The sequence below is a fragment of the Colius striatus genome, chromosome 12, assembly GCF_028858725.1.
Source record: "Colius striatus isolate bColStr4 chromosome 12, bColStr4.1.hap1, whole genome shotgun sequence".
Classification (NCBI taxonomy): Eukaryota; Metazoa; Chordata; class Aves; order Coliiformes; family Coliidae; genus Colius; species Colius striatus.
Genome location: NC_084770.1, coordinates 21581551 through 21604048, shown reverse-complemented (window position 1 = coordinate 21604048; position 22498 = coordinate 21581551). Strand labels below are relative to the sequence as shown.

The 22498-nt window shown below is 44.8% G+C and overlaps 1 protein-coding gene across 1 annotated transcript; it reads left to right on the top strand.

Moving 5' to 3' along the window:
- Nucleotides 1-13171: 13171 nt before the first annotated feature.
- On the top strand, nucleotides 13172-16851 carry OTOL1 (otolin 1). Its single transcript, XM_010209455.2, has 4 exons — nucleotides 13172-13523; nucleotides 14777-14866; nucleotides 15752-15823; nucleotides 15956-16851. The coding sequence occupies exons 1-4, from the start codon at nucleotides 13172-13174 to the stop codon at nucleotides 16849-16851; spliced, it is 1410 nt and encodes a 469-aa protein (XP_010207757.2).
- Nucleotides 16852-22498: the final 5647 nt, after the last annotated feature.

The following is a 22498-nucleotide window of genomic DNA, read 5'->3' as shown; positions in this document are numbered from 1 at the left end:
ACCTTTTGCTTAATTATAGGGCAGACTGGATAAAGCAATCACCTCTGTGAGGTGAGACAAGCATTTCTGGGTGATTATCTCTCCACTGGCTTCAGATGAACACAACATTGATCTGTAGCTTCTGTTTTGGGAATTGGTGCCAAGGTGCCTGTAAGGCAGGAAAGGCTGTGCAGGAGCACAGGCAGGCACAGAGGGGACAGTGGTGACAGCAGTGGTCAGGTCTGATCCTGCCCTGTGGTGCAATGTCTTTGGGAACTTTGTGCAAGGTGTGATCTGTGGTCTGGTGTGGGAAATGATGCTGCATGGGAAAATGCTTATACATACCATACAGTGAATTTGGGATCATTTATAAGCAGCCTACCAGTTGTCCTTATAAATATCAGTATTGGCTGGTGTTTTTGGGTAAATTCCAGCAGGGATAACTCTGCCTGTACCCCAGCTAGAGGAGAGGCTCGTTGGCATTCTGAGACCAAGTTGTACAAGTAATTAGAAAGCAAAGGCCTAATCAGCTTCCAGTATCAGGGCTGGGTGGACTCTATAACCCTGTGTGAGTCAGATCTTCACATCTCTCTGTGTTCTTGATGTGTCCCTTTGACAATATTAAATTGCTACAGCTAGCTTAATGGTCTGTATAAGCAAGTGTGTAATCTCTTGTTATAACTGCAGTCTTGCTGTTGACCTATAGAAGATCCAAACACGTCCCTGCTCACACCCTCACTCAGCTGTCAGGTGTATTTGTGCTCATGGATTAATAATGCCTATTTCTGTAAGCATAACTGGAAAATGCATTGTTTCATTGACATACCTACTTGCTACAAAGCTTATTCATTTCGATAATCACAGAGACAAAACAAGGGGAGGAGTGAATGCAAATCAAATCAGTTTTGGTTTTGTATGAATATCCACAAGTAGGTCCAGTTACTGCAGAATTCTTCCTTCTTAGCATATTGGCTCATCTACAATGTCTTTATTTCTGATAGGCAAAGCTGCTCTAAGCTTCAGCCAGGGGTGTTCATACCTTCAAGACACAAGTCATCCCTCTTCCCATGTCTGCTGGATGACCTGCACAATTACCTACTTTCATCCCTAAGGTAGGCAGCAGCCTACAGCTGCAGAAATGAATGTGTGGTTTGCTCCTGTAACTGCTCCCTGCGTGCTTCAGAGAGAAGTGAAGTTGCTTTGGGAGTTCAAAGTTTCCCTCTAGGGAAGGTGGCTGTGCTTTGTGGTGGTCTGGAAGGAATCACCCACTGAAGAGCAGTGCCAGCCAGTTTTGCAGCTACTTTGAAGTGCACTTAGGTGCTGAAGAAAGCACCTTTGTTTTAAACCCTCACAATTCCACCCAGCAGCTGTTTCATGTCCTCACACTCTTTCACAGTGCTGCATGAGCACACTAGTCCTACTTATTCTGATACCAGTTTGCCATGGGAAATTTTCTTAAAATGAGCAGTTCTTACCAAAAAGGGGCTTTTTTTTTGTTTGTTTTCCCCTCTATACTTTGTACAGATTCAGCCTTTATTACTGCTCTCAATGGAAACAGCTTTGGAAAGTGTAGGTCTCACAGATACCTGATTTTTAATGTGTTACCTATTAATCACATGCACTCAGTGCTCAAAATATCCATTCTGATCTTGAGGCTGGCGGTAAGTGATCCCAGGAAAATGTCTGTTGTATCCTGTTGTTCTTGCCCTGGATGGAGCAGGATGCTCAGGATGCTGAGCAGGATGTCTGAGGTCTGAGGGAGTGATTGAGGCTTAGGGCTGGGCTCTTTGTGCTTCACCCTTAGATGGCGCAGCCTGTAAATCCATCCCTGGGAGGGCTGTTGGGAGCATTTGGAGTGCCCTCTTGTGTTGAGCCTCTGCCTGAAGCAGCAGTTTGTCACATTTTCCAAAACCTCTTGTGTTATCCTTCTCCATCTCAGTTTCTGCCCCCTCATCCCTGTTTCTTCACAGCTGCATCTGCCAACGTGGAAAACCCCTTCTTTCTCTTTCAGCTCGGCTTGTGAAAATATGCTACATTTCATCCCGAGGTCTGGCATATGGCAAAGCTTGTCACTACATTTGGAGTCCAAACGGGGTTCTGTCACCTCCTGGCAACCTGGAAACCCTCCCCACTGAGGCACGTGTTGCTCTTTCTCCCTTTTCAAGGCTTACTGTGAGAGATGAAAAGGAACTTACTCTGCTTCTGCCCTAAAAAGCTATGATGTTTTTAATAATGTATTTATTATTATAATTGTGTATTATTATACATTATTGTACATTCCCCTCTGCTAGTCTTTTGGAGAAAGGAGGTGGAGAGGTTTGTGGGGTGGCTCCTCTCAGGGCATCCTTAGGGGAAATTGGGATAAATGTGTTGAGGAGAAAGATGGATGGTGCTTTGGTGGATGGTAGTGTAACCCTGCAGAGCATGAAATACTCCTCCTTATGAAAGTCCTATCCCAAAGTGTGCCAGAGCTGGATGATGCTCTTCCAGCCCCACACTGGCAACTGCAGCCACTGCACAGGAGACCATGAGTGGTTGTGCTTTCTGGGAGATGCAAACCCAGTGAGCATCTCACTGCCTCTGCAGCTCATCTCTCAGCATGCTGAGGTGTGAAATGAGCCCCAAAGCACCAAGTTGTTCTCACACTGCCTCTCCCCTTGTTGTTAAGTGGGGAGTTGTGTTTCTAGGATAGCTAATTTTCACCTTGTATAGGTATTAGGCATCTGTTCCAAAGATATCAGTGGGAATCTTTTCTTCTACCATTAGTGTTACACACACACACACACAGACATACACACACCCACACACACCCCCATTTTGTTCCCATGGCTTTGCTTCCTATCATGATTTTAAAGTTGCAGCACACACCTGTTCAAAAAACACTGTGACCTGTGCTGTAACTTGGCTGTATTGCAAACCATATATTTGCCAGAGCAAAGAAGAATTTGGGTTAAAGGAAAGCAGATATTTCCATTTCCTTATTTCCAAGGAGTGTTGCAACACCTCCTGATGTAAAATAACCTGCAAAGGAGTCTGTGTCACTGCCTGTCAACATTGTGCCACAGAGGAGCAGGACACGAGTCTCTGCTGAATGAAATTTGCTGTTGTAGTGATCTATAATCCCTTTCTCCACAAGATGCTTATTAACTTGGGTAGTTTCAGGCTGACTGGATTTCACAGTATTAAAATAGATGATGATTGCAGCATTTAGTATGGAATTATAAGCTTAGGACAAAAGCTTTTGCTAAAGCCTTGGCCAGGCTGCCTCTAACAGTGAGACATTGCCATCTCTTGGGCAGGTGGGACTTGAACACAGGCATTGATTAAAACCTGCAATAATTAAAAGCCTGGTAGTGTAGCTGGGGACTAGGAAAAGGCTGAGTCTGTCACCAAGTGCAATGTCCCTGTATTTCAGTTGATGCTGTTCACACATATACTTTTTCATACTGGGAAGGAAGAATCTGACTCAGAAATCAGGAACACGGCTTCTTTCTTTATGTGAAAATGGTTGTGGTTCCCAGGTTGATGTCCCTTGAATATTACAGACTGTGACTCCTTTCTTCTCAAATTATGAGGCTGGAAATGTTGAAATATAATCCCATTTGGGATTATTGTCATTTGCCTCCTAGAGTCTGAGCCTCTTTAACAAAGGGCTCCGAACAGACTTTTTAAAATGAAATCTGCAATTTTCTGCAATCACAGGGGTTTAAGAGATTAAGTTTTAAGAGCACTAAATATCTCAAGTCTTGTGGCAAAACTACGAGGGTTGGCAGTATTGGTGCCTGACTTGCTTCTTGACACTACAGCTCCCTTCTTAAAAAGAAGGTGCAAAGGCATAAGATCCTGCTTTTAATTAAAGTTTGTCTTTCAGGAGGGAAAGTGGCAGGTGTTTGGAGCTTAGAGAGACCCTGGCTGAAATAATTAGATGAAAATTGATAGTATTTGTCTCACTCCACAGTGCTGGCATAAAGGTTCTTAGAAAACAGCACCTGCCCTTTGCTGATTAATAGGCCTCCACTAAGTTAGTGATCCCAGCACACACCTTCAGTAAATGTTGCCTGTTCTAATAGTATAAAACCTTCCTAGAACATGGCAGCCAACCAAGTCAATTTTATTTGTTTATAGAACTTTGTGGGAACTTGACAGGTATGAGAATATCTGTGCCTGACAGCAGCAGCTCTGTGGCCAAATCTGACCTGATTTGTCAAAATGATAAAGAAATTAAAAAGTTGTGAGAATTAGAGAGCGAATTTTTAAACAGTGATGGTTGGTGATTTTTGAACAAGTTTTGAACCCCATGAAATCGGTGTTCACAGACCTGTAGGGTCTTTGCAAAGAAAAAGTGAGAACTGAAGCCAGGCTGTTCTCAGTGATGGCCAATGATAGGACAAGGGGTAACGGGTACAATCTGGAACAGAAGAGGTTCCAAAGAAGCACAAGGAGAAACTTCCCCGTTGAGGTGAGGGAGCACTGGCAGGGGCTGCCCAGATGGGTCTCCTTCTGTGGGGACATTCCAACCCAGCTGGATGAGTTCCTGTGTGACCTGCTCTAGGTGGTGCTGCTCTGGCAGGGGGGTTGCACTGGATGAGCTTTCCAGGTGCCTTCCAACCCTTGAGATTCTGAGATGTGTTCTGTATATACAGACTCATATACATGTTTATATATATATGTAAGACCACACACACTACAGTGCTTAGGTGCAAACTCCCATGCTCAGGATGACCAATCAGCCTGTTGACTACTCCAGCACATCCTTCTCCAAGTGTGCTGTTGCCATCTCACCAAACCTCTCTGCTCCTTACTTTGGCTCCATTAAATGCACTTTGGTTGCTGAATTGCACTCACCAGAAGCCAGAAAGGGCCCTTGCCTCTTTAAATTGTTCCAAAAAATCCAGTTAATCGTTGGATGCTCATATAAAATCACTCTGACAGTTCATCTCCTTGCTGTGATATTATCCAAACCACAATTTTATAGTTCACAGTGTGAGTGATTTTAAAAGGTAAATGGCATCTTATGACTGTTTATAGAGGTCACTGTGATTTTCTACCAGACTATGCACAAATATTCAGCCTGAAAGAAATAAATGTTTTGAATCAATTAGGTGTCTATTTGAACATAATCAATGATAAATCTGGATACATAGAGCTGCTGGGTCTGTAATATGCTACAGGCATGATGTCCTTCCTTTGGGAGTGGTTTGGTCTCAGAATAATGAACTACTGGGACATACATCACAAAGGGCCACTTTAAGCTCAGAATTTGCTCATGAAGGAGCACAAAGGCAACATATTACCTCATAGGTAGCAGCTACTGGGTCTGTCTCGTGGCTTTCACATATTAAACACAAAAAAGGAGTTTTCAACCAGAAAATATAACTTCCAAGAAGCTGCAGTCAAGCAGACTTTGCTCTGTGTGTCTTGCAAACAGTGTCAGTGGAGATCTGTCTTTAAAGACTCTATGATATATACAGTTTTTCTTCTTCATTTTATCATCTCATCCTCTGAATACAGCATTCTCCATATTTGTGGGTGGAAAAGAAGCTTCTGCATTGGCAGGAAGGAAGTTTCTGCGTTGGGGGATATACTCCAGGTGATGTACTTGCACTGCACTGTGACTGTATTGCTTCTCCTCTTTCAGAAGACGCCATTTTGCTGGGAAAGCTCTTTCTTGTGGTTCATTCAGCTGGTTGCCTTTGATCCCAGAAGCACTGGGGGATGAGGACTGGGACCAGGAGACCTGCCATAGGCACCCATTGTCCCCACCCATCCAGGCTGGGGATACATCCCACCAAAGTGGTCCTAGAGTCTGGCTCATGGGGGTCTCCCAAGCTGCTTTGGCATCCTCAGCAAAGCCTCACTGCAGCAGGAGGGGGGGCTGACAGCCCTCATACCAAAGCAAGAGCCACTATCAGCTACCAGCCTGGGATTTCAGACCCCCTGCCAGCAAATATCATCTTCCCTGAAAGCTGGTACTGGAGACAAGGAGGGAAACAATCCCACTCCTTGCAATTAGCAAAGGCAAGGCTATTGAGGACTATTTTGTTTCTTAAACACACTGAAGGAAAACAGCAGTAGACCAGAAAAGCAGGGTTTCTGTGACACCCCCCAGCCCAACAAACAAAGGGAGACCAGGGTGAAAAAGGGGAGCCAGGTAATTTTATCCCCTTCTCCCTTTGGCTGTCTAGAGTTTCCAGACCAGCACAATGGATGTGTTTCTTAGTCAGGACCAGAGGCACCTGTAGGTCCTGAAAAAGGAGATCCATGCCCCGGAGCAGGGCTTGGAGCGGGGCCTCGTGTGCTGAGGTGCACAGGGGAAGGCATTTGTCTGCAGGGCCATTTTACACTCCTAAACTGGCTTCCAAAATCAGCACCAGTGGAGGAGTTCAGCCTGACGAGCTACAATAACTCCTGTGCTCCAATTCTGGTCCCCCACATAAATAAGCACATGGTGCTGGTGTTTTACATATGCATTTGTGGACTCTCAGAGTGATTGACTCGATAGAGCATAATAGGTATCATGAAGTTCTCACAGGCCTTCAGTAACTCCCTGAATGGCTATTTATGTGAAGCAGTGGCTCTCGGATCCTTCTGGCCATTAGTCTTTAAGGTGCAATAAATCTCTATTTAGGTAGAACTGTGCTGCCATACTGCAGGCTTGGGCAATTGAAACCAACATATGGCGTAGAGTGTGTGGGATATACTGACACAGACTGAGGTAGACTTTTCTCTGATCTTATTTCCCCCTTGATATCTGAATCTTAATAACACTAAATGCAATTACACTGGCTTTACAGGGAGGTTATTTGATTCCTTTGCATCCAATGCCAATCCCCATGGCAGTATCGTTTGTTCAAGTCAAGCATTTTAAAACTGGGCATGACTAGGAGCTCCTTTCTCTCCACAAATGGCTTGTTCAAAGTTTTAATCACAAATGAAAGACCCCAATTTAAAGCTGAAACCAGAGCAACCATAGAGACAAATTCTGAAGGGGGTCTTTTCTTTCATTTTCAGGTTTTATTTATCTCAAGCATTTAGTTTATAATTGCAAAAATGTTTAGTTCAAAAATGCAATCTACCATCTCAAATACTGTATTCATGGGCACACCACACAACATGCCAGCTTCCAGGCCCCAGAGTGGGCTGTTCTCTGTGGCATCTGCACAGCAGCACCTCCAGGTGGAAAAGATTTTGACCTTTTATATTGTTTTGCTTGCTTTGCTGCTTATAGCTTAGTTCTCAGGAGGAAAAGTGAATGTTCTTTAGGTGAACATGTAATCTGCTGACTGGTGAAGATTCTTCTGCAGAGCTGTGTGCTGTCTATCCTGATACGTTGTTTTTAGTAAAGGGAATTTAACCATTTTTTCCCTTTTACAGATAAACCAGGATCTGTTGGGAAGAGAGGAATAAAAGGACCCCAGGGAGGCCCTGGACACTGAAGATGAAAAGGAGAAGAGTGATCAGGTGCTCAGTGGTGAAGCAGGACTTCCTTCTTAGTGGGGACAAACTGGTCCAGCAACTGCAGGCTACAAGGAGCAACTGGCTCCCAGAGATGATGCAGGACTGAGAGCTAACTGGGGAGAAAAGGGATCCAAGGAAGATGGCAGGGAAGCAGGGTGGTTAGGGCTGCAAGGGACACATGGAGCCACCTGCTATGTGAAGATTGTTGGGGCCCAAAGGAAACCTTTGAAGCCTGGGGAAAAGGGGTCGGCCTGGAAAAAAGGGGCTGGCTGGACTTCCAGGTTGGAAACAAAAGAGAAAGGTCAGAAGGAAAATGGGGAGAAAAAGAAATTTTACCTTTTCCAGCAGGTCTTTAAAAACCCCAAACAGCTCTCTGCTTTTTTTTTTGTTACTCAGCAAGGATGAACTCCTGGCACCCATTTACTGCTGCCTCTGAGTGACATTTAGGAGGCTACAGCCTACTACATACACCAGAGAAGGGAAAAAAGGTTATTTCCCGACCTGATTAATTTATCTACTGTACTGTCCTATGTGGAAATATTCCCTCACCTAAACAACAACACAGCAGGACATTTGGATATTAGTGTGATTTCTGTTTAGCTCAATTGTTTGGTGACAAAGAATAAAGGCAAACAGAACAGTTTCTTTTGAGAAAATAGAATTAGTGGAGGGAGAGGAGGGAGGGCAGCTTCCAGGGCACCTGATAAATTGGTGTGAGAAATCTTGGGAGAAGTGTTAATTGTTTCTTTTTTTTCCCACACAGCAATGTTCATTTCTACCCATCTTGAATGCAGTTTCATTCCATTTTTATCCCCTTCCCATTCTGTGTGAATATTCTCTTTGCCAGTTTGCCTTCTTGATACTTGAGCATTATGATTTTAAATTACCTATTATTACAAACCTGCCTTATTTCCTCCACTGCTTGACTTTCCTTTATTGTATTACCAAACCAGATTGTTTGCTTTTTATTTAGTTTCTCAGTCTACCCTGTGCTTGCAGGTCTGCATTTTCTGGTTTTGTTTGCAAACAGTTGGAAGTGGAGCCCTCTGGGAGGTGCTTTTTGAATGCCCTTTGCTGCTCTCACTTCAGAAATAGTGAATTAATTGAATACAAAATCTATTTGCACAGTTTGTTGTGGTTCAGAATGGCAGCCAGGGAGAGGATCCCACAAGGACAAAGTGTCCCAGGAGGGGCCTCAGGCTGCAGAGGAAGGGAGAGGTTGAGTGTCTCTGGTGAAGTCCTTCCTTTTCTCTCCATCTCTGATAGTGATGGGGAGCTGGCATTAGGGTTGCAAGGATATGACTTCCTTGGAGAATTGCTTTATACTGGTTAATGCTTCCTCCAGGACACATAGACTCTCATGCATATGCATTTGCCAAGCCCCAGGGGGGGCTTTTAGTGCTCCAGCAGTTATGAGAAGATCACAGCCCTTCCTGCCCCTGGCTGGGGGATGTACTGGTCAAAATCAGTAGCATGGTCACAGCTTTTTTGGTTTTTTTAACTTAGCTTTGCAAATCTCAGTCAAAAACAAGTTATCTGCAAACAGGCCAGGCTAGAATTGTGTTTGAAATGTACTTTGAAGACATTTTAATGGTCCACATGCATCATTTATATCGGTAAAATGTAGATCCAGAACTCCTGAACAGAGTGATTAATCTAGTGCTAAATCTTAATTCATGCTCTCAACCTGTGAGTTTTTCCAGACTGGTTCAGTAATTCAGTCAGCACTGTATCATTTAAAAACCTGCAGGTGTCACTTAATCTAATAATGTTATTCCAGACTGCTGCTATTCAACCTATTCAGGAAAACACACCAACCCAGGATTAAAGCCGTGTTTCTTGCTTTAGCTTTAGAGTGAGGCAAATATGGCATCAAGTTGAAGACTGTGGAAGAGTAGCTGTGGTGAATATGGAGGCAACACTGTAAAATGCAGCAATCTTGGTTAAAAATGGATAATCTTCACCAGAGAATGTCTGTTGCTAACAAAAATTCCTGAATTAAGACCAAAATAAGGATTTTATCGTAACTGATTCGATTACCTTTTCAATGTATTGGTCTGTGACCTTGTCAGCAATATAGCTGCCAAAGACACAAATGTTTTTCACCTCAGTTTAAATCATTGATCCCAATTACAGTGTTGAAAAGAGTTATTAATGTTTAAAAGAGAACTGTTTGATATTAGGGTAGAGCTCTGCTCAGCTCTGTTCAGCAGTATGAATGGGCATCAGTGAGTGCTGATGCAGGTTCCCTTGCAGGAGCTGTGACAAGCCCATGTCCTACAAGGGACTGGAGCATCCCACTGCAAAATTCCTAACTGGTTTCTTTGGAACAGCCTGAAAAGCTGGTGAGTCAATCTAGCTTGGTATTCTTAGTGATAGCCTTTCCTTAATCAACTTTTTATTGCTGAAAGCTGTAGACTGGTGTGCAGGAAAGGGTGGCCACAAATAAATCACGGAGGATTACAATTCTCTCCGCTTTCATTAAAGGAGAATTGATGGTTTTCTCCAGCCTGCCTGAAACAAGCAGCTTTTCTTGTCTGGCAGCTGAGCTTTGAGTGTGCTGGTATGTAGTAAATTCAGACTGATTGAATCAGATGGTTTCCTTGCTCATATTTCAGCGAGACAAGGCAATGAAAGGCAGCTTCACATCCCTGTGGTTCGTGCTGCACTCTGAACCAGGCTGGCAAATCTAAGAATAAATGTTGGCCCATTTTAAGGTCACCAGGGAAAGAGACGAGTGTGTGATTGCTGGGAAGGGGCAAGGAAAATCAATTAGCCTGTGAGATGCAGAGAGGTTATCAATTTTACTAAGACCAATCTTGCAGCAACCCTCCTGGGATGGGTTTGTCCCTTTTCCCAGTGGGTTTTGTTCTCAGCATAGCCACCTGTACGTGCTCTGCATTGGAGGGAGAGGGAGAGGAAAGCATTTCCTTGCTCCATCTCTGCATTTATCTGGACAGCCTGGATTTGGGACTGAGTTCCCCTTGGGGTGCATTTCCATGCAGGCACATGCACACATCCACTCATGGTCCCATACAGCTATTGCTGGAATTTCCCTTTTACCCCTTCTAAACTCTCACTGCAAGGAGGAGAGTACAAGTACACACTTGAGTGAGAATCCTGGACCCTGCTGAAGCAAAGGGACAAATCCTCCCTGGCTCTGCTGCTAGCAAAGCATGATGCTGCGAGTTGAAAGAGGAATGTCCCTAAAGCCCTGTAAACTGCTTTTGGGGGAAGAGCCAAAAAAAAGTCCCATGTGAAGAGCAGTGTCCCAGCCCAGGGAAGGAATTTGAATGTCCTCAGGTTTCAATGTCACCTTGCTCCTTTCAGAGGACTTTGCCAATCCCCTCTTCTTCTCCTCACACTGCACAGGCTCTCATTGGCCACGGGAGAAGCTGTTACACGAATAAAACTGATTTTATCCGAAAATAAGACTGTCTTTTTCAAAGTGCTGTTGAGGGGGGGTCGTCCTGGGAGCTGGAAGGTTTATAAGGTAGGAGGTAGCATGTGTTGCTTGTTTAGTCTTCAGGTGGGATATTTGCATTGGAGTCATAGCATTTCAAACATAGTGGCTATCTAATGTGTCTCAGGAAAAGCTGCTGTCTGTTATGAATGTCAGGCTGTGTGAGGGCTAGTGGTTTTCCTCCCCTGGCTAAGGAACTTGAAATAATGACATAACAGAAAGTTATTGAAGCTGGGAGACTGGGGTTAAATACCTGTTGTGAACTGTGAATATCTAAATGCTGCAAATTTAGGAATCAAACAAAGCAGCAGGTGTATTATTCAAATGGTACTATGGTACACATGCAGATAGTTAGGTGACATTTAGATCCAATGAAATACAGATGCACTGAATGAGATGGCACTGCAGCAAAACTGAGTTCTTCCTATTTTGTGTCCACTGTGAATTGTAACCTTTCCTGGGGAGGGGATTCAGGGTTTGGAATCAGTGGTGGGGAGCTGATGTAATGAAAAAAATCCCAAATCTCAGTTTTAGTTAGAAGTAACTGTTTTAGGAACAGCCTTGCCTGTTATATTGAAAATCTGTGTAACAATTCCTTGCTCTGAGCAATTGATCTTCTAAACAAACTGGTAAGGTATGGCTCTGTAATTAATTATATTCTTCCAGTGTTGGAGGGCAATCCATCAGTCTGGAGAGTACATTACTGGAGACTATCTGCTTATAGAACTTGTTGCAGAAGTGGTTTGTGACAGTAAAACGTGGAAACGGTTTTGATTTGAAAACTGATTTGTCATTTCCCCATGAAGTTACTCGGTTCTAAGTCACAGTTTCTTTCTGCTACTGGCTTTAGGCAAGTGGAAATGATGATTTTGTTATCTCCAGCAGTAGCAGACCACTCCTGCACTAATGTGTCCTTCAAAAGGAGAATTTAGTGCTTTTTTTTTCTCTTCCCAGATGGCAGATGACCCTCTTTCTCTGCAGCTGCTTCCCTGCTGCTGGCTGTAAGGTCTGGCTCCTCTCTGCCTACCTGTGCTGCCAGAGTTAAACTCTTCATGGTAAGGTTGGCAGGGACTAGTTGGGAGCAAATATGAGCTTATGACAAACGTCAGAGCCTGGTACCTTGTCCTAATGTGATGTACACATAGAGAAGGGATTATTTGTCCTTTATGGGAGCCGATGGGATGAATGGGCTGAGCAGCAGCAATGGACAACAGTGATCACTGGGGATTTTGTCCAGATTTAATTTTGCATGAAATGATTTGGTTTTGTGTGAAAATAGAAAAAATAATGAACCTTTCCTCTAAAACTGAATTAATGAAGACGGAAAAATGATAATGCAGCCACCAAATACCTGACTGGGTCAGACCTCCTTTTCCCCTCTGGAAGGCAAACACCAGTGTTTCTCCTGGTGACTTTTTCATGTAATGAAGTGCTTTAGTTGCTAAGGAAGGTTAGATTACAGCTTCAGCAAGAAAAGGAGTATTTTCTGTTTGTATTTACAGGTCAGTACACTGGTTTAAAAAAGAAACAAAGATGCTTTATATGACAAGTCATCTGAGAGGGGTTGTCTGTCCTATAGGAAAAATGTGTGCTTCTTACTTTATTCTTTTTTCCCAGAAAGAATAAACAACACTCTAAAAAAGTACAAGAATAGGCAAGTCCAGAAAATCTCTCAGTAATGAAGAACTGTCCCTGGAGGTGTTTAGGGGAAATGGTCTAGTGGTTGATGGTGCTGGGACAAAGGCTGAACTCAGTGATCTTAAAGGTCTCTTCCAGCTGAAACCTCTCTATGGTTCTCTAAAAATTTCAGAACACTTGATGTTTCATTTTGTCTCCATTTATTCTTTTAGAGCAAAGCTTTTTATAACATGCTGTTGTGTTGGACTCTGAAATCAATATCGAATTATTCCTAATCAAAAAATATCCGATTATTCCTACTCAGAAGTGTCGTGTGTCCCAGTGATGATGTAACTCTCAGGCAGTCACTTGAGCTTCTGCTGTTACCCACAGGAGCCCTTCTAGGCACAGCTACCAGGAGAAGCCAAAAAACAAGTGCCCTGTAGGGTGATGGTCAACAGGAGTGAGCAGGCAGGAGGTTTTATGGGTTTACTTTCCCCATAAAAGGGAGACTTTGTAACATAGTTGTCCAGGCAGATTCCCACATGTGCCTGGCACTACTCACACAAATCTTCTGGCTTTGTGAACGTGTGAATTGAAGGGGTGCCGTGCAGCTGTTTTGTATTGCCTCTGTCTTACCCTATAGCTGCCAACATGTGGAGCTCCCCGGGGCCTGTCTCAGCGTTGGTGATGCTGGTTGTTACTGCTGTGCACGCGGGACTGAAGGTGACTCCAGTCGTGAAGTACACGAAGCCAAAGCCCTTCCAGCCGGTGGCCAGCGGCGCTTCTCACCCTCCCCTCACCCCTCTCGCTGGGAAGGGCCCGTTCCCGGCAGCACCGGCCAAAGCTGAGTTACCCACCCTGAGCCCTGCAGCCCGAGGGGCCACCACGCTCTTCCCCTTCGAGAACTACACACTCGACTCGGCCGATTTCTTCTTCAACTGCTGCGACTGCTGCCCGTCTGCCGCGGGGCTGCGGGGGCAGCCGGGGGAGCAGGGACCCCCAGGTATGGTATCGCTGCTCTCAGCTAAACCTCATCAACCCTGTCGTGGAGTCTCCTGCTCTTCCTTGAAGAAATGAGGTTGCAAGTGTCATTACACCTCGTGTAAAGGCAGAGTGAAAAAAGTGCACGTTAGCCACATCCCAGCAGTTGTCAAACACCGACATGAGTGGGGAAGCTCCCAAAAGGAGCTTTGTCCATATGGCACTGGTGTGGAGCTGCTGTGCTCCTCCATTCTCTGTCCCTGTGTCTGGTCCCCTGGGAGCCACAGATTCACATTCACTTCAACCGTGGCTTTATGACCCTCAAAAGCACCTGCAAGCAATTTTGCACCTTTGCTGGAGGGTTAGGAAAAAAGCTTCTTCCTCTTGGATTGCTTTTTTTTTTTTTTTCTCCTTGGAAAAGAGAGAGTTAAATACAAACAATAACTTTGGGGTTCAAACTGTAAAAGAAATCCTTGCTCTCACAAGAGGCAGCTCTGCATAGAGCACCTCAATATTTGATCAGACGTGCTGTGTATCTTTTATCTGCTGCTAAAATACATATCTACAGAGCACCTAATTCCAGTGCTGCTGTAATGAATACTGCAAATGTTCACTTTAACAGCACTAACGTTGGAGATAGAAACTATTCACCTGAGGAAAGGTGCTAAAACTGTCAAGTAATTTTCTTTTAATACACGTACTCGAGAGCTTTTCACTGCCCACAGCTCAGGAGGGATTGGCTAATGGAAGTTATAGTGCTGCAGAGGGAGTTTGAGCTCATGTGTCTCTGGAGGGTTGATGGAAAAATCCTTGTGTCCAATGGGTTGTGTTGAGATGATTGAAGCTGCCATGGTCTGCTCCCAGACGTGCACTGAGAGTCTTGGGATTCCCAAGTGGATCAAAAAGAAAATAGATTGAAGCCAACATGCTTGGCTTTCAACCCATCCCTTGTGCAGCAAGGAGCTTTCTGCTGGGTTCCACTTGTATATTTGCACACTGAATTCTTTTTAAGGAGGGGGACACATATAAAGTTATGAGAGCTCCTTAGATGCATTCCAATATTAAAGACAAATTACTTCTGATGTTTTATGAATGTCTGAGCTCCTGTGGCTCTGAGGTGGCTGAAAGTTGGTTTTAAAAAGGCTTTAACTACAGTCGAGAGTGAAATAGAAAATTGTGAGGTTTGAGGATTGCAGCAGCTGAAAGGCAGAGACTGGGGAGCTGTGTAAACCTTGGAGTTCCTAAGATAATTGTGTTGATGTGATGACATTACAGGTCCCAAAGGGGAGAAGGGAGATGCTGGTCTGCAAGGTCTGCCAGGAACCCCAGGTCCTCCAGGTCCAAAGGGTTCTAAAGGAGAAAGAGGTAAAGCAGACTAACTGTTCATTTTGAAAACAGGTGCTATTGTCCTCATTGAATGCCACTAAACTATAGGACAAACTATTTTTCAAAGGAAATCGAGTGTACTGCTCTGGATTGACACCTTGAGAGATTTAGCTGGCATCAGTGCAGAGACAATAACTCAGATGGTGGCAGTGTGCGCACAGACAGCTGCTCTTAAATGCTCTCACTCAAAACTCCTTGGTGGGAATAGTAGTTTAAAAACTGAGTTCAGTTTGCTTTGGATTAGGGATACGAGTAGGAGAAAACCATCATGGAAGCTATGTGCAAATGTAGAAGCTGCGTTTCAATATAAGTAGCTCAGGGAAAAATATTTCAGCTGTGATGGAGAGCAATTATTATCCATCAGCAGTAACCAAAAGGAAACCCTGCCCTTCATTTCAGGCTCTGTCCTGCTGCCACACACCACTGGTAGGGTCCTGCTTCTCCCTTTGGTTGTGGAGAAAGACAAAGCAAAGCTGATTATGGGGGATACCAGCAACATCAGGCCACACAATTCCTTCAGTGCAGTCTCTTAGGGTTTGATTCACTCTTCAAACAAGACTTGTCAATCCTGAGGTGAGAAATGCAGAGCTGTCATCTCCATCTCACCATTAAACAGCAGCAACAGCCTCCCAGTGAGGCACTGGTTGGAGTCAGAAATCCAACATTCAAGTGAGATGCTGTTGCCTGGTGCTCGGTGCTGTGAGATTCAGACGTGGTTTCATTTCTTGAAAACACATGATGTTCATGTCTGGTTTCTTAATGAAGTGAGGGATGCATGCAAAATGGTGCCAGTCATCTTCTGTGTATTGACTGCTGTGCTGCAGACACCACCACCAACAGTATACTAACGGTGAAATGTCCTAGGAGGCAAAGGGGAGCAAGGAGAGCGAGGAGTGAGTGGCAATCCCGGTTATCCAGGCAAACCTGGGCTACAAGGTACGTCCCATGGGCTGGGAAACCCAGAAATATTGCACTGACCTTTCCCTTTGCTGTTGCCAATGCCCATCCATCTCCAAAACAATCCAGTTTGAATGTTTCTGCTTTTTCTCCACTTCTCCCTTCTCCTAGGTGACGCTGGAGTGAAAGGCAGTAAGGGCAGCTATGGCTTCCCGGGACTGAAGGGACAAAAAGGGTCCAAAGGGGATACTTGCGAGAATGGGACCAAAGGAGATAAAGGAGACAGAGGGGATGCTGGAGAGCCGGGAGGGGATGGAGGACAGGGTGCCAAAGGGGAAAAAGGAGACACGGGGGACAAGGGATACTGTGGGGAGCCAGGGGGGAGAGGTGCGAAGGGAGAAAGGGGGGAAGCGGGGACAAAGGGAGAAAAGGGGAACAAAGGGGAGATGGGACTTGAGGGTATTCGAGGCGTGGATGGAAAACAGGGAGAAAGGGGAGAGCGAGGAATTAAGGGTGAAAAAGGGGACCTGGGACCCGCCGGCGTGACGGGACCTTCCGGACCCAAGGGGGCTGCCGGCAGCAAGGGAGGCCGAGGGGCTCCGGGAAAGAAAGGCTCCCGTGGGGCCAAGGGCGCCCGAGGAGACACCGCCAAGCTCCTGCGGTCAGCCTTCAGCGCCGGCCTGTCCAAGCCCTTCCCTCCACCCAACGTCCCCATTAGATTCGACAAGATCCTGTACAACGACCAGGCAGATTACAACCCTGCCACCGGGAAATTCAACTGCAGCGTGCCCGGGGCCTACGTCTTCGCCTACCACCTGACGGTGAGAGGCCGCCCGGCCCGTGTCAGCCTCGTGGCCCGCAGCAGGAAGGTGGCCAAAGCCCGGGAGACTCTCTACGGGCAGGAGATCGATCAGGCGTCCTTCCTGACCATCCTGAAGCTGAGCGCAGGGGATCAGGTGTGGCTGGAGGTGGCGCGGGACTGGAACGGGGTGTACGTCAGTGCTGAGGACGACAGCGTCTTCACGGGCTTTCTGCTCTACCCTGATGCTTTTGAGATTGTGCTATAGATGGAAAAGGCAAACCCCACACGGCAAGAGGGTTGGAACTAGATGATCTTTAAGTTCTCTTCCAACCCAAATGACTCTATGATTCTACGTCAGCGAGAAAGATGCCTTTCCCTCTGCTTGGGAGAGAAATGAGCCTTAGTTCAGCATATTGGTTTAGTTGCTAGGCTTTGTGGTCTTTGGTGGTCCTTTGTGATCCTTTGTGATCTTCTAACAACAACATTTATATTTACAACGTGTGGGTTAGTTTGAACTCTCAGCCCCGAGCGCGTCCTTTGCTCAGGTGGGTGGTGGTTGACAGAAACCATTGCCCAAACCCCGACAGGAGCAGCGCAGGGAAGGGATTTCACATCGTCAGACTTCAGGTTTGTAATTAGCCTCTTCGAATTACGTACTGAAACTCACTATGGTTTAATCAGGCCAACTCCTGCAGTCCCTGCATGGTCAAAACTCCTTTGGAAATCACTACTGATAGCAGCTGATTTGGTATAGATTGCAGAGCTTGACTTATGGAGCTTAATCAGACGTGAACACTAGCAGTAGGTTTCTTGGAATCACATTAAAAGATTTATTTTACCACTGAATCAGTATTATCTAGTACTTAGTCATGAATTCTACAGAGGTTTGTCTAAAAGAGCATTAGAGCTTTTTGATCCATGTAAAACTCCCCTAAGTATTGTCCTTAGGCAAAAATACACCTGAAACTTCCCAAAGTAACGGAGAGAGATGCATAATCCACCTTCTTGGGCTACTCAGAACCCCCCTTTTCCGAGCATTGAGGATTCAGCCGGTGCTTCGTGGTCAGCCCTCAGCTGCGGGAGGGAGCAGGAGGCAGCCAGGAGCAGACTCTGGTGCTTGCACCAGGTCCTAAGGCGCGTTTTCAAAAAGCTGGTTTACCAAAATGGAACTGAATCTTGTGAAATAAAAGCATGATGCTGCATAACCTCTGGGTGTCAGACTGGCTGTGTTTCTTTATTCAGGCATCTTCTCTCATTGTAGTAACTTTCTGCCACCTTTGACACGTTAACCGTGGCACTCAAAATTGGCCCAATCACTCTCTTTTTTAGAAACAGAACTGAAGTCCCACACTTGGCCCTCAGTGGGGCTGGGATTTACTTGTCTTCTCAGGCAGTGGCAAGCCTGGGACATTTCCCTAGTGATCTGATGAATACTGGGTCTGACCCCAATGCAAAGAGGGTGAATTAGGCTCCTATTCCCATGGCTCTTCATTTCCTTGCTTAAATTGCCATGATGCTTTCTATACCCTGTTTAAATACCATCATCAGTCATGTCCCTGTCCCTAACATCTTCTTTTTACATGGCACTAAGATGAAGAATTCCTGAGACAGTTTTACGCAGCAAGAAAATTAATGGCAGAGAACTGCTCTTAAAATTTAAGATTAAAAACAAGGCAATTTTAAAAGGCTGATCTTATCCATACAGTACATGGAAAGGGTCCTTCAACTCATCAGCTTTACAGCCCTCTTTCACTATCAGCAATTCAAATGTGCTACGCAGTGGCTTTGTCAAAAAGTTGGCACTTTGTTTGGCTCTTCATCCACGTTAGTTCCTGTGCTGTTCATATCCAGAGCACTGAGTATATCAAAGATGCAGATTTCAGCTCACGAATTCTCTGGCAGCTCCTAAATATTGAGGAAAACCCAAAAAGCTGTAATAATAATTTTGGATTCCTGCTGTCACAACATCCCTCAATTCCTTTGTTGTGCCTTTGTGGGCTTCCCATATGGCCCCTGCAACAGATGGTGGTGTAGGGACATCTCACTAGCAATTTTCTCTTCTCCTGATGAAGTTTCTGACACTTTTTTGGGTATAAATAACATCTACAAATGCTCTTGAGAAAGTAGTGCAAAATTTTAGAGTCTCTCAAGAATCTGCTGAGATCTAATCTCCCTAAATTAATTACCTGGTTCTCTAGAGAAGAGCTGGCAATGCCATACAAACCAGAAAAGCACCTGCTTCCTTCCAAGAAACTGCCTAACACACACCCACAGGAGGGGCAACTGGATTAGGAGGCTGGGAGCCACTCAAATCCTGCAAAGGTGCTCTGAGAATAGGTTAACGGCAGCAGCTGAAGACAATCTGGGCTGTGCAACAGTCCAGACTCACAGACCCTGGGGAATGACATGTGATGCACATGACACTATCCTACTGATTTCTAACCCACATGAGAAGGACTCCAGATGAGGCCTCACTAGGACAGAGTAGAGGGGGAGCAGAACCTCCCTCAAGCTGCTGCCCATACTCTTCTTGATGTCCCCAGGATGCCATTGGCTTCTTGCCCACGAGGGCACATTGCTGCTCACATTCAGTTTATTATCAACCAGCACTCCCAGGTCTCTCTCCTGGAGCTGCTCTCCAGCAGGTCAATCCCCAGCCTGTCCTGGTGCAGGGGGTTGTTCCTCCTGAGCTGCAGGACTCTGCACTTGTCCTTGTTGAACCTCAGGCGGTTCCTCTCTGCATATATATGTTTGTGATGGCACTTGCATTTTCACTGCTATGGGGCACTTTGGTAAAGTGTTCTGCTGCAGCAGCTTTTAGCTGCAGCAAACAGCACAGAGGGAAGATTTGAAGTGTTCCAAAAGCCCTCTTTTTGTACAGCTTTCCTCATTTTTCATGCCGTGTCAGAGCGACAGCGAACGAATTGATTGAGGATGTGCTTTGTCTCATTAGGTAGCACTGCTAAAAAATGCCAAAATATTTGTTCCGTTTCACTTCTGCTTCTACTTAGCACTGATTTATTTTGTTAAACTCAGTGTCTCCTGTCTGTTGCAGTGAAGCTGTTTGACACTGGAGTAAGGGAAAATAGATGCTCAGTGTACTGATCACGAGAGCAGCTGTTTTCAATAACTAAGAAAAATTATCCCAGGCTGACATAAGGCCATAAAAAGCAGCTGCTTCTTTAATTAGGATGTTGAGGGCTAAACCTACAGAAGGATTTGGATACCTTGCTACCAGAATTGTACTGGAGCCTGAGTTAGGCAACTAAGTCCTCTGTATGAAACCAGGGGAGAGTGAGGATTACCCGATGGATGAATGCAGAGCAGTCACGACTCTGTGCTACAAGCACTCTTCCTAACCTCAGGAAACAGAGCATGCCAGGAGGGAAGGAAAATACTTCTTGATACTTTGATAAAGCTCCTATCTGACACAGCTTTGCTTTATGCCATTGCTTCCATCTCAAAGTAAACAAAGTACCTGGAGTGGTGTCAGGGCACTGTCACCTCCCACAAATCATGCTGTGATGGCCAGAGAAGACACCTCTCTGGTATGTTTTATGCCTTTTAATCCCTTTCAGTTTACAGATGTCATGATATTAACACTTATTGCCACAATTTTGTTGGCAGGGCTGTGTTTTTTGCCCAGAGCAACGTCAGAGGCTCTGTCCTATTGGTAGCAGATTGGGTCTCCCTGTGCTCTTGTTTTGTGCTGTTCCAGGTGCCCTGTGCTTCTAATGGGCACCAGTTGCCTTCAGGCCTCTCTTTTTGCTCTCCAGCTGAGCTGAGTTTGCCCCAGAAGGAAGCTCACCTGTAAAGCTGGAGGGCTGTGGTGTTGGTGAATAACAGGGGTAATATCCCTTTCTTTAGGAGCAGAAGTTTTGCCTGGGTGGTTATGGCTGAGTGAAGAAAACCTTGCTGGAGCAATGTGTTGTGGTCCGGGAGGCAGCTAGGTAAGAAAGCACTTGCTGTAATAGAGTGGTTTGGATGAGAATGGATGTGTTTCTGTGAAGACACACTGACTTCTAGACAGGAATTCCTAACAGGTTTGAAAACACAATATAATAATCCAGATTTGAGTATTTCAGCTGAAATATATCTTACTTTTTCAGAGATCTGTAACTTCTGCTTACAACTACTTGGCTGCAGAATGATTTTTCTCCCTTGAAAGAAGAAAAACCACCTTTTGATGTGAATTAAAATTGATTATAGTGTTACTGCTAGTTATCTGGTATGCTTGTAAAATGCTGGAGCTTCTTAATAGGGGATATTTATCAAGCAGTGTGTAGGCTGCCATTGTTTTCTAGATATAGCCACTATTATTTACTCCCAGTAAGAGCTCTGTCAGAGTTTTATGTGCCCTGTCTGCAAAGCTATACCTCTGAGGCTGGAATTTCAGGAATATTACCTGAAACTGCTTCAGAATGGCAGAGTGCTGCACCATGCAATGATTTAATTCCAAAAGGGGAAAGGGGCTTGTTCTTACATGGTGTTTAACAACAGCAATAACCTTCTAGAGAGGTGCCTGAACTTAGGCACCGATGTTAAAAGTTGCAAAGCCAACTTGGGGGTAGACTTGAATCACTTTGAGCATTTTAATAACTTCTTTGAATTGCTCATGGTGGAGTTTTTCTGTAAACTAACCCTTTCTCAAGCAGGGATTTTTCTGTCTTGATGGGACAGTTTTCTGGGTGAAGTTCTGTTTGCTGCAGCCAGAACTTTTCATGTTTTGTTCCTCTTGAAGTAATTCTTTTATTGAAATAAGAGTGAGAGTAGACAGAAAATACATTGGCTTTACTTTGCCTAATCTTTCTCAGTTTAAGCTTGGTTTGCAACCTCCAATCCAACCTGTTTGAAGTTTGAGACTCTCCAGACTTTGACTCTATTTTTATTTCTTGAAAGAAAATAATCCCAGAGCTGAGATCTCATGTTTCTTTCATGAAAAAAGTGTTTGCACCTGAGACACTGGGGGCTGAGTGAGGTTCCAATGGTCCCAGCATGTCATGTTTAAGGGATGGTGGCTAACACAGCTGTTGGCTTTTTTTCCCTAAGCACTTTTAGATTGCAGTTCTGTCCTAGTAAAGCAACGCAGGGCAGTTTGTCAGAAAGAGGAGGTGAGTGGGATGTGAAGCATTAAGGAGTGCTCAGCAGCTGGAAATTCAGAACTGCTGAATTCCAGGGAATTGTGGTGAGTGGAGACTTTGTAGTTTCAGTGTCCTTAGTGCTCCTAGAAATAATCTCTAGGAGCAAAGCTGGTTTTAGGAGTGCTTATCATAAAAGGGTAGTGTCATTTGAAGAGATAGCAGGCCAGGTTTTGGGTAATGGTGCTGTACACGTGTTCATTTATAGTAGGGATTAAAAATGTGTATTTACTCTTGGCTCTTTGTTTCCTATGTTCTCCCCACTGGAGTTGTACACCTGACAACTGAGTGCATCTAACTCAGAGTTACAGGAGGGAACAAAACACTTTGGTCATCCATTGTAATTCTATTTCCCTGTCTCTTCTTCCAAGTAGGCTTTTTTGAGAAGCTTTTTGTCCAGAAGTGTCAAGTTCTGGTAACAGATCAGCTTCCAGAGATGTGTTTTTCAGAAATATTTTGCTTGTCAAGGCACAGCTTCAGAGAAGAGATCTAATTCTTGCTCTGCAGAACTTTAGAAGAGAGTTTTGGGTCTATTTCTTCATGCTGTGTGTGAGAGCAGCCCAGCAAGTCCTCTGCTGCTGCTTCTTTCTAGGGGGAATGGACTTCTCCTTCTATTAGTGCTACTGAAAAGCCTGAATTCACTTGAATGAAAATCAAAGTAGTTTTTTCCCTTAGAGATCAGTGCTTCTTGAGATGTCAGTAGAGTAGCCAAGCACAGAAGGGGTAGGGTGTAGCTTGAAAACTTACCTTTGGCCTCCCTTCCTGTGTTTCTGG

Bases quoted from the DNA above. Each gene is read 5' to 3' on its own strand.
- OTOL1 (XM_010209455.2), top strand. From the start codon at position 13,172: ATGTGGAGCTCCCCGGGGCCTGTCTCAGCGTTGGTGATGCTGGTTGTT. The intron at 13,524-14,776 runs GTATGGTATCGC...ATGACATTACAG, and splicing joins GGGGGAGCAGGGACCCCCAG to GTCCCAAAGGGGAGAAGGGA. The intron at 15,824-15,955 runs GTACGTCCCATG...CCCTTCTCCTAG, and splicing joins AGGCAAACCTGGGCTACAAG to GTGACGCTGGAGTGAAAGGC.